The sequence below is a fragment of the Colletes latitarsis genome, chromosome 6 (assembly GCF_051014445.1).
Source record: "Colletes latitarsis isolate SP2378_abdomen chromosome 6, iyColLati1, whole genome shotgun sequence".
Taxonomy (NCBI): Eukaryota; Metazoa; Arthropoda; class Insecta; order Hymenoptera; family Colletidae; genus Colletes; species Colletes latitarsis.
Genome location: NC_135139.1, coordinates 3,777,067 through 3,789,319, shown reverse-complemented (window position 1 = coordinate 3,789,319; position 12,253 = coordinate 3,777,067). Strand labels below are relative to the sequence as shown.

Genomic DNA, 12,253 nt, shown 5'->3' with positions numbered 1-12,253 from the left:
TTCATGAGATAAACACATCCTATTACTAACAAAGAGTGTTTCTTAAGAGCTTGCTTTTCACCAAATTGGTAAATAAAAATCAAATTTCTTTTGTAGCATTTAAAACATGATGGAGGATTATACAAGGTGTTCCCGAATAACATGTACAAGGGGGCTGGAGGCGATTCCTTATAGAAAAGTAAGAGAAATAAATACGTTAAAATTTTTTTTATGTCGGCTTAGTTTTCGAAATAATCAAGTTTGAAAATTCGCTCTGTGTTATACGGTCTGACAGCTGAAATACGATTTACCCTGCGATGTATAGTGTCTACCATGTTTGCAAACAATATTTACAAAATATTTACAAGTTACTGGATTAGAAACAAATTAAAAATGGATTTTGTTAACTTCATCATTTAATATTAATTACAGGTACTCTCTAGGTAAGGTGTTATTCTTCAAACTTTTAAATGCATGATTAATACGTTGTATCAATTGATCCCGATTCTGAATATCTGCATCATAAACTTTTTCCATGATACGACCTTACAAATACAAATCGGGGAGTGTAATACTTGAATGAGATAAGACTTGCAAATTGAATCTAGGATTATTGTTAATGTCTTCCAGAACACGATTTTTGATAGAACTTCACTGACGAATACTGCCACAGTCTCACTACTGTGGTTGTAAAGAACCATTTTCCAAAAGACTTCTTTCTTTTCTTTGTATCGTTCTTTGATCGGGAATTCTACGATTCGAATATCGCTCTCTGTAATAACAAACAATAGCAAATAAATTTGTTACTGATTCCCAAAGCTCGGATCATATCAACGTATTCTCGATCCGTGTAAGTCATCACGGTAAATTGATGAAAACTGAGTGTCTACAATAAACCGACGATGAAAATTGTAGAACATTGTTAATAAACACGATAGAATCGTATCTCAGTCATCAGTGTGTATAACGCAGAGCGAATTTTCAAACTTGATTACATATTTCGAAAACTAAGCCGACTTCAAAAAAATGTTATTCTTTTTATTTCTCTTGTTCTTCATTGTACACGTTATTCGGGAACACCCTACATAAATTTTCAGATAATTACATTGACACATATGGAACAATTATTAATTTAAATTTACAAAGATTTGTAGCGGTCCCAATAATCCACTTAAGAGTTAAAGTTTAATCTGGTGCATCACACATACTACTACTTTAGGTGACATATTTTTTTTACTATTACTATTTTTTCAATGAGACCTATTTTATACTATTCGTAAGAATTCAAACTATCATTTTATGAAAGAGAATTCTTGCGTGTTTTGCCGTGATCTGTTAATATATTTAAACGAATTTAAAACAAATGTTTACCTTTGTCTTCATCGTATTCCTCTTCATCGTATTCCTCTTCATCGAATTTCGCAAGTTCCAAATAACCTGATAAAAATTTATTTCTTAATTCATTAAAGTATTTAAATGTTTTAGGTTAATGTAAATTCACGAAGATATCTATGAGAATAAGTCTATATTCTCAACAAACGCATTTTATTTGTTATAGTTATATTATAGCACTGCTTGGTGAGGCTCATATTAGTATCGATGAAGTGCGTTAGACACAATTGTGTTAGTTTATAAAAAACCTATTCAACAACACCATTTTCTATCATGTCGTTGATTATCGATATACAGTGGCAGCCATATAGTTACATACAATTAACAAAATGAAATATTATTTGTTCCATATAAATAAAGTGAACAAATAAATAAAAATCACCTATATTTTTCACAAGATTACAGCACATATTAGTAAATAATAAAACAGTTTATTAGCGACAGCTTATTTTTAAGGGACGTCGAGGGCAATTAGCTCGACGATACTTTGTTTTCGAACGATAGGGACTTGGCCTGCGTGTGGCCCAAGAGGGATGATCGCAAGGATACAATCCAGATGCCTGTCGATGGCTGGTGACTTGAAGTCACGTAGCTATCGGTCGTCGTAGGATTGATTGTTTGAAAGGAAACATGGATATGTTAGGAAAAAGCGAGCGACCCGATATTGTTTTGGTTTAAAGAATAGGAACTCTGTTCCTTGAGGATCTGGCCACGGAGTGGGGAAGGTAAGGGTGCCTTCTGGTAAGAAGACTAAGCTTGACCTCTTGGCACTTACTCCAGAACCACCAGTGTGTAAAGTTCGTTTATCAAGAAATTTCTAACAAGTTTTTCTTAATTTACAATAATTATAAAGTTTTTTGTATTTTTATATTTAAGTGTCACATGTTTCACGGACACATATTTAAATACACATCAGAAATGTCTACATTTTTGCACATTTCTTTGTTTCAAAATTTTAACACATTATTATTTTCTATGTAAACCTTTATTTTTAACAACTGCGGCAAATTTTCACGGCATAAATTTGATAAGTGTTTTACATTTGCTAGCTGATATCGAATTCCATGCTTCTTAAACACAAGTGTACAATTGTTCAATATTTTTCGGTTATTTCTTTTATATGTTTATCTACATCAAACCACAACATTTTTATAAAGTTTAAGTCTAAGGATTGTGCTGGCCACTTCATTACACGCATATTATTGGCACTCAAAAATGTCTTCACAACTCTTGCAGTGTGTTTTGGATTATTATCTGCTTGCTTGGCATATACAAGGATCGTCTGAAAAGTTTTGAGCCTAACATGGAAACAAGTATTTTTCCGATCAAATATAGCTTTATTTTTCAACATAGCGTCCTTTTAAGTCAATACATTTTTCCTAGCGATGCTGTAACCCTTTCAAATAGTAGTTGCTGTCTTGCCCTGCAAAATAGGCGTTTACATATGAGATGACCTCCTCGTTCGATGAAAATCTTTATCCTCCAAACGATATTTTAAACTTAGGAAAGAGGAAAAAGTCGCTGGGAGCCAGATCTGATGAATGCAAGGTCTGTGGGTGGTCAACCAATTCGAAACGTAATTCGTGAATTTTGGCCATGACGACCGCCGAAGTGCGAGCTGATGCGTTGTCTTGATGGAACAGCACTTTCTTCTTCTTCAAATGCGGCCGTTTTTTTGCAATTTCTTCCTTCAGTTTATCGAATAATGACGCGTAATACGCTTCTGTTGTTGTTTTACCTTTTTCAAAATAGTCGATGAACACAATTCCTCGTGTATCCCAAAAAACCGTCGCCATCACCTTCCCGGCCGATGGAACCGTCTTCGCCTTTTTTGGAGCACGTTCACCCTTTGTAAAGTCCATTTTTTTGATTGTTTTTTCATTTCAGGAGTGTAGTGGTGGATTCAAGCTTCATCGACAGTTATGAATCAGCTTAAAAAATCTAATTCGTTTCGCTTAAACCGCTCCAACAGAGCCTTGCAAATGTTCATTCGATTGCGCTTTTGGTAAAAAATGAGCAAGCGCGGCACCCAACGCGCAGATAGCTTATACATGTCCAACTATTTAGCCAATATATGAGAAACGCGTTCTTTTGATATGCCTATAGCCTCTGCTATCTCTTTAATCTTGATTCGACGGTCGTCCAGCACCATTTTCGATGTTATCGGTGGTAGTCGCAGTTTTTGGCCGCCCCAAATCTCATCATCAGCCAAGCTGGTATGATCACATTTAAATTTAGTTGCCCATCTTTTCTTTTGATGTTTTATGATGGGGCTTGTATTGCTTTTCAAATACAAGTATTTTATCATGGAACGATACTCGATTTTTTCCACCTTTACAAAAATACTGACATCGACTGATACAAACGACTGCCAAACAACAACTGAGCGTCCAAAATTGCTGAAATTTTCACAGACAATTATCAAAGTATATACCATTATACTACTAGAATGGTTTTGTCGAGAAACGCGACCTTCGTGACGAGGCTCAAAACTTTTCAGACAAGCTTCATACTCTTCAGCAAATGAAAGTAATACACCTTGTAAAAAATTTAAGTATACGTATTTTTTCATAATTTTCGTTATTCGATGAATTAGGCCTGACCATTTACTGTCATAGAGCTCTATACGAGAGCTGATTCACCTCCACCTTTTATAGTTGGTTTTATACAGTTCTTACGAAATTCTTCGCCTTTGCTGATCCATCTAGACGATTGCTGATACGTTTAGTTTAAATGTTTCTTCATGAAAGCAATTCTAGCTTGGCAATTTTTTTCTGAAATAAGCGGTTCCCTTCTGGCTTCGCGTCCATATAATTGAATCTCATTCAGTCTTCGTTGCACAGTTTTAATACTAATTTCTTTATCAAAATCTGCTGATATTTCCTTGTAGATGTCAACAGCAGTTCTGAATTTATAAGCTTCCGATAGACGATGAATTCTACGATCAATTCTTTGATCAGTTTTTCGAGCTTTCATTTTATGGGAAATGTTGCTTAGGGTTCCATGATGTTTAATGTATTGTAATAGCTTGATGGTAAACCATGACATTTTTGAAGCTGCAGCACAAGATGCCGCTGTTCTGGTGTGATGTTTTTTCTCTTACCCATCACAGCACTTTAACAATACGTCTAACAACACTGCAAGGCAAATACTGATAAGGATTGTTTATATTTTAAATGAGCCATCTGTGACCGCACCGTGCAAAAGTAGTTGTCCGCTATATTACTAAGGCATCAGAGTAAAATACTAACAAAGTACATTCCTTCCTGGAATAAGTAAAACTCCTATTGTAGATATAATAGGGTGTTACTGGACGGGTGGTACCATCGGATAATGGGTGATTCGACGTACAAAAATAAACCGAAAAAAAGAAATAAAATTTCTTCATTTGAACCTTTGTTTATGAGAAAATCAAAATTGAAAATGTGTTGATAATACGTTTATTATTTTTCAGTATTAAGAATTCCTGTATCAAAATTTACAGGTCTTTTACGACCACCAGATTTATGGTAATTATGAAATGCACCGCACTTCATTAATCTCACCCTTTTGTTTGGATGGCGATGATTTCCAAATCGAATAATACTTAGCTCCTGTGGTTGCGCTCCCATTACTAGTTCCTAACGCTTTCACCACGTCAACGTATTCACGATTGCTGTAGCGAGACATGGTTACAATTCGACTGATACAAACAGACGAAGAATAAAAGTAGCTGGTATTCATACTACTGAAGATGGAATGTAAACATTACAGAATTTGAAAGTTGACTTTGAAAGTGTAAACGAAAATGATCATGCTACGTGAGGGCTTGAAACAATTTTCAAACTCGATTTTCTCGTAAACAAAACTTCAAATGAAAAAATATTATTCTCTCTGTCCTGTCCTCTGTCCTGTATACGTGAAGGTTTAAAATAAGTCAGAAATAAATAGTTATCAACACTATACTAGTTTATTAAAAAGTAAGGTTTTACGTAAAAATATGAGGTTACATTTGTTTCGTCAAACAGTAAAACTTTTATTTAAAAAATTTTGTCATATGTTCACAAATAACGAAAATATTTAGATATGTATTTTTATTTAACGGATGTTATCTTTAGATATTACAATACATAATATAAAAAAAGTAATTCTAAAATAATTAAAGAGTAGGAGTAAGGAATCTAGAGGAGCAAAAAGTGGAAATATTTTCATTGCATTAAAATATGTTTCATATATCTTTCATTAAACTAAGTTTTATTACAATAGGAAATTGTTTTCTATGTTCCGATATAATTTGTTATATTATTTTCCCTTCTCATTTTTTGATACTATTTTATTATGTTCTTCCATAAGCTTAACAACCACGTTCAGTAATATCATTAACAACCTTCAATTTTTATTATATTTTCATATTTATGTTCTTTATCATCTTTCCACGTGTCAGTATCTTTTCTTAAAAATTCGACTAGTATACAAAATCTTTCAAAAAATTTTCTTGTTTCTTCGGAAACAAAATTATCTAGATCTTTTTTAATGTAATTTTGTATATCTTGAGGAATAATTTGTAGTCTCTTAGAGAAATCATCTACGGCTTCATTGTTCATTGCTTTCACCATTTGAAACTTAACATCCTCTCCCACTTTATTATAAAACGCTAATGCTGATGGTTCTGGCGTTAAATATCATAAACGGTTGCAAAAATTTTTTATCGCGACACAGCTTATTTTTTTCGTCAATTTCATTATATGCGGGAAGTTCCTTTATAAATTCCAACTCTTGGTATGGAGCTTCCATTGCCACTGAACTTTGAATTTAGCAAGGAAAATACATACATCTGTAATTCCAATTACTTCTTCGTTGCTTAAGTTAAATTGTCCTTTAAATAAATATATTTTCAAATTGTACACAGCTTTCACCCTCCATTAAGCGTGATGAAAAGCTCCTGGAGTTCGAAAACTTAATCTTCCATCTAAGAAAATTATAATTAACTCAAGGAATTCTTTGTAATCTACTTGTCGCTGTTACTCATTTTGTAGAATATTCGTTGAAAATTGAACAATTTCTTCAACTATTATAGGTTGAATAAGAATTCAGAGAAATATCGGACATATTTATTTTCAATTCCGAGTACAAAATTTAATTTATTAATTTTTGGTCAAGTTTCTTGAAACTATTTATAAATTGAAATATTAGAATCCGATGACTTTGATATTTTTTTATTAAACACATTCTGCAAAATAATTTTATGTACACGATGTACAGGGTAAATGTAAAATGTCGCAGGGTCTTTGGAAACGTCCAGTGTTTGTTAAGGCCGTATCACAACAAAATGCCTGCACTTTATCGGACAATCCTCATTCTTCTAATGAATCATATATTGCAAAAGTTTGATCACTCCCACTGTTAGACGGAATAATGGGAGTCCTCAATAATCGTTCAACACCTTTGGAAGTAATAATTATTGATAATATAATCTTTCTACATTTCTTAGCCCGTGAAAAGTTGGTAATAGCTTTCCGTCCCAATGTACCGTAATCGCATCAAACTCGTGGTCACTAAATATTACACGCAACTTTTGTACAAATTCTACTCGGAGTTCTGATCAATAAATCATTCTTCTAAATACTGGCCAAGAACTTCTGCAACAGCAGCAATAATGCGAACACTATCGCGATCGCTTAGTTTACATCTATCCAGCGTCAGCACTAGTTTTGCTGTTATAATCCGTTTCTGAACCCGTCTTTTTTTGGATTACCTGGACCAGGTATATCTACTGGATTTAGAAATTCAATATCTTCATCGATATTGAATTGGCTTTCATTTTCGGTAGACGATGATGATATTAATGATGCTTGGAATGATGCTTGAAAAGATATGAAAATGTTAAGAAAAAATATAAAAAAAATAAAGACTGAAGGTTTAATAAAAAACACACTCTTTCTCTCTCTCTCTCTGAGTATTGCACCTACGTTTATTTGCTATCTAATACACTATCTTTCTTTGGTTATTAACGCTCTACCATCGCGTCGTCTCGATCTCCACCAGAAACCACTCCAGCTTCGCCACGGCCCGAATGGCAGGGCGATCGTCGGGTCGGTAAAACCCCCCTCCTCGTGTCTTCGATACTACCGCTACAAGACGGTAATATAAAAACAATATTTTACTATACATAAATTAAATGTATGAAAAAAAAAATAGATACCTTCAGCAACAATCAATTCATATTGCATTCATCTGGATTCTTTTTGCTCTTTTCGAATCGCTTATGTCTGTTCTTTTTCAAACAGTTCGCGATCGATTGCAATGCATCAGCCTGTGCAATATCGAATAGATCACTTAACTTATCAAGGAAATCTTGCTCTCAGTTTTCTTGAAGTTAAATTCGGCATTTAGAAGATTTTTGCAACATCCTCCATTCATTATATAAAGATTCTAATTTCTCAATGCTGTATTGCGTTTTTCTTGTTAGAATTCGTGATTATTCCCAAAAGATTTCAACTTCTCTTACAACTAAAGAAGCACTTGAATGGACGTTTAATTTCACTTTACGCATGTCGTAAAATAACACTCTTATTACTTGTCCATTAGATAGTAAATTAGCACCAACAATTTGACTTTCATCACAATTAAGTAAAAATAATTTTTCTTCCCGTGTTTGTATCTTCGAATTGAATTCTTACTTTCCGTTTTATATGCTGCTGCTCTGTTACTTTGCTGAACGCCCTCTCAGTATAACTTTCCAAGTAGATGAAAAGTCTTTGCTTCGCTTTCGAAAATTTCAGAAATCCATCGATTGGTCATTGCCAAAATTTCAATTTTTCAATCAACGGAATCCTAAATATCATAATCACCCTCCTATATGTTCTAGACACATCTTCTCTTGGAGAAGATGGGGTGATACTTGAACGATGCGACGTAAGGATTTCGGTTTTTCCCAATGGTTATTCAAATTATCTTTCAGAATTGCCAAGTTCATGACACGTCATTTGGCAATCGAATGCAGAAAAGGCAAAAATTCTAAAAATATTACTCTCCAATATTCTCGTATTCCAACTAAAAAATAACCATTCTTTACATTTCATTTTTACATTCTTTCATTTTTATTTCAGGAATTTTCAAGGCGAAATAGTTCATTCATGTATATCACGGCACACTATAAACCTCAAGTTTTTATTTCAGAGGTCTACCTTCCCTAGTTCTGAGTCATTTTTTCTAGTCGGTTTCGAGAATTAGAAATGCCTACCTATTACAAATATAATTACACTTTTGACACGAACTTCCAAGATTCTTTAAAGATAATATTCTACGTGAATTAATTATAATATTAAGTAACTATTTCCTTACAATATTAAAATTTTTTTTTCTATTACAAGGTGTAACGGCATATGTATGAATGACATAAATAAAGTATATTTAAATATCTTCGTTATTTGCGATGTATTGTTTTATGAAACACATGTCACGCAAAAAAAAAAAATTTTTTTCAAAATCATGATTTTTTTTTATATTCTTATAGTGTGTGAAAAGACGAATTCAAAAAGATACAAAAATGTATCATGGTGAGAAATTATAATGGCGAAAAATGTACGTCTTCCAATGGTCCGATCAATTTCAGGTTTTGCACAAAATATTTTTTCATCTAATAGCATAATTCCGGGGCTGCCCTGAAAAAAATCTCGCAAAAAAATTTTCACCAAGTATAACTAAAATCCACCCTAAAGCATATGACCACCACTGTAAATAGAAAATACATATGTATATTACACATGAAGGAAATGATATCCATTGTTTTCACTAAGCTTACTGTTGTTCAAACATTTGTATTAATTAAAAGTTTAATTCAATATAATAGATCGTATACTAGAATATTTCAGTTATGTTGCAACAATACTGTGCATTTTGCTCTCATGAAATCTTCCGTCACAAAGCATGACAATTGCAAAATTATTTTAAGAGACTAATATTGAATTTGACCATTTTTCACGTAATTGGGTTTGAATATTGGTTAATGCTTTGTTCGTACACCTATTTTGTATACTTGAAAATCTTTAACAAATGTTTAATAACATTATTATCTGTAAGTTTTATGTAAAGAAATATATAAATTCAAATTCTTCGTTACTGAGAAGAAATATACTTTAGTGGCAAAATTTTTCGGATTCTTTGATATTTCTTTCTTCATCTAGAAAAAGAAGCATTTAAATTTGCGCACGTAACATCGAAAATTATAGACGGCCTCACACGTGTCAGAAATTATGAAAGCGTAAAATTTAAAGTATTACAATATGTAAAAGAAATAGTAAAAGAATATTATATTAGTTTATATTCATATTTATAGACACATGTAATTGATCATGTACTTATTCCTATTAAATTTCCCAATCTATTCCTAAATACGATATCTAAATATTTTTAATATTTTGGCGAGTGTAGCCCGTCATTTTCGATTACATATGAGTTAAGTCGCGTCCTCACTGCATCAGCTTTTGCCATTCGGCACGGCCGATCGGCAATGCCAAAAACTGCGTCTCCACTGCGTCGGCATTTGTCATCTAACACGGCCGATCGGCACCCTAAGCACTTATTAGCAAAGCCAAACAATCTCAAGACCTGCATCGTCTCGGATAGTATGGCTTGAAAAGCCGAATGGCATGCCGACAAGTCGATCGGCACAATGTCGGTAAACATCAAGAGATCGTACCAAGACCGGCAGTTAACTTTTGCTGTTGCTGTATTCCCAGAAAACAAACAAAAAAATGCAGCGTGCATCAGTCAAACAGTTTGTTGAGTCCTCAACGTACAGAGTTTCATATCAATTACGTTCCAAAACCATCATCGAGATACAAAAATACAATTTTACTATTGAATAAAAAGATTATTGCCAATTTTTTCGTTTACCATTTGTTGTTACATGATTACTGAGTAATTTTTAATGGAAAATTTTTTTTGTCAGTTTATCGAGAATGCTTGAAAAAATCGAATTATTCACTGGAGTACATAGAATATAGGATTAAAGAATAAAAAATTAACACTTATTTAAATTTTTTTATTAAATATATTTTTTAAATCAATTATACAGGGTGTTCGGCCACTCCTGGGAAAAATTTTAATGGGAGATTCTAAGGACCAAAATAAGACGTAAATCAAGAATACCAATTTGTTGATTGAGGCTTTGTTAAAAAGTTATTAACGTTTAAAGTTCCGCCTGTACTGAATTTTTTTCTCGAAAATGCGCAAGATTTCGGGAGTATGTCTATTCACCAAAAATGATTGTAATTGACCCCCGCAACCGAAAATAATTTTTCCAAAACGATTTGAAATTTTTTTTTCCCGTTGAAAAATTTCACACGTTCTCGAATTTTTTTCTAGAAAGTAGGTAGGATTTCGGGGATATGTCTATTCACCAAAAATGATTGTAATTGACCTCCGCAACCGAAAATAAACTTTCCAGAACGATTTGAAATTTTTCAATTTAATTGTTAATAACTTTTTAACGAAAGCTCCATCAACAAATTGGTATTCTTGATTTTCGTCTTATTTTGGCCTCTAGAATGCCCCATTAAAATTTTTCCCAGGGATGGCCGAACACCCTGTATATTATATTATGCCTACATCTGAATCAGAGTCAGTATTCGTATCTGATTGAAGATGCGATTCATCTATTATTATACAAGGTGAGGCATATGAACTAGTCCCCACGATATTCCAGCCCCTTTTGATAATCTAACAAATATGTTTCCTATTGAAGTTAATCAGTATCTAACCGACAAGAAATTGCAGTTGCTTAAATTTAAAAACAAATTAATTTCTGACCTGACCAAAGTAAGCCCTGGCCATAATCTAAGGACCTTAGCTACTGGTATTTCTGTCAATTCACTTGTTCCGGGAGCTGAAACATGTAAACATTGACACCTACTTGAGTTTCCAACCTCGCTGTATCGTAGCCCGGTCGACCTCGCTATATCGTAGCCAACTATATGTACAGAGTGTTCCGTCACCCCTGGGAAAAATTTTAAAGTGAGTTTCTAGTGGCCAAAATAAGACGAAAATTGTTAGGATTAACATAGCCTAGGGCGATTCATGCATGACCGGTGACGGAACCACTGCCGCCATCTACCGGGGGGGGGAGGGGGGGGGGGGAAGAGTAGATAAACCGATCTACCCCCTTACTGCGTGTACAGGGTCAGTTCGTTCGTAGAGACAGCTACGCTCGGATGTACAAAGAGAAAAATAGTCCTCCCACGCTGTGTATAACGTATCTATATATTAAAATGTTTTATTAACTTTATGTGTGTTGTCCTTCCTGCGTTCACCTCTACGTTGGCCATCAACAAAAATCAAGAATATCAATTTCTTGACTGAGTCTTCGTTAAAAAGTTATTAAAAAATTAAATTAAAAAATTTCAAATCATTCTGAAAAAATTATTTTTGGTTGCGGGGATCAATTACAACCATTTTTTATGAATACACATACCCCCGAAATCCTACCCACTTTCGAGAAAAAAATTCGAATAGGTGTTGAAATTTTTCGGTGAAAAAAAATTTTTCAAATCGTTCTAAAAAAATCATTTTCGTTTGCGGGGGTCAGTTACAATCATTATTACTGAGTAGACATACCCCCGAAATCCTGCGCATTTTCGAGAAAAAAATTCAGTACGGGCGGAACTTTAAACGTTAATAACTTTTTAACGAACCCTCCATCAACAAATTAATATACTTGATTTTCGTCTTATTTTGACCTCTAGAATCTCCCATTAAAATTTCATTCAGGGGTGGCCGAACACCCTGTATATGGGAGTTCGGGACTAAACTAATAACTCCTAAACTATTCAATTTTAATATACATCCTATACATCAATTTATAAGAAAAATACAATTTTACTAAAAAAATTAAGGTGATCTT

The 12,253-nt window shown here is 33.5% G+C and overlaps 1 protein-coding gene across 1 annotated transcript in view; it reads right to left on the bottom strand.

Annotated features, from left to right (window-relative positions):
- LOC143342768 (uncharacterized) overlaps nt 1-12,253 on the bottom strand; it is a 30,473-nt gene that overhangs the window by 1,609 nt on the left and 16,611 nt on the right. The window contains 1 exon segment of the mRNA XM_076766985.1: nt 1,351-1,416. Within this exon segment, the coding sequence (XP_076623100.1) occupies nt 1,351-1,416 (66 nt within the window).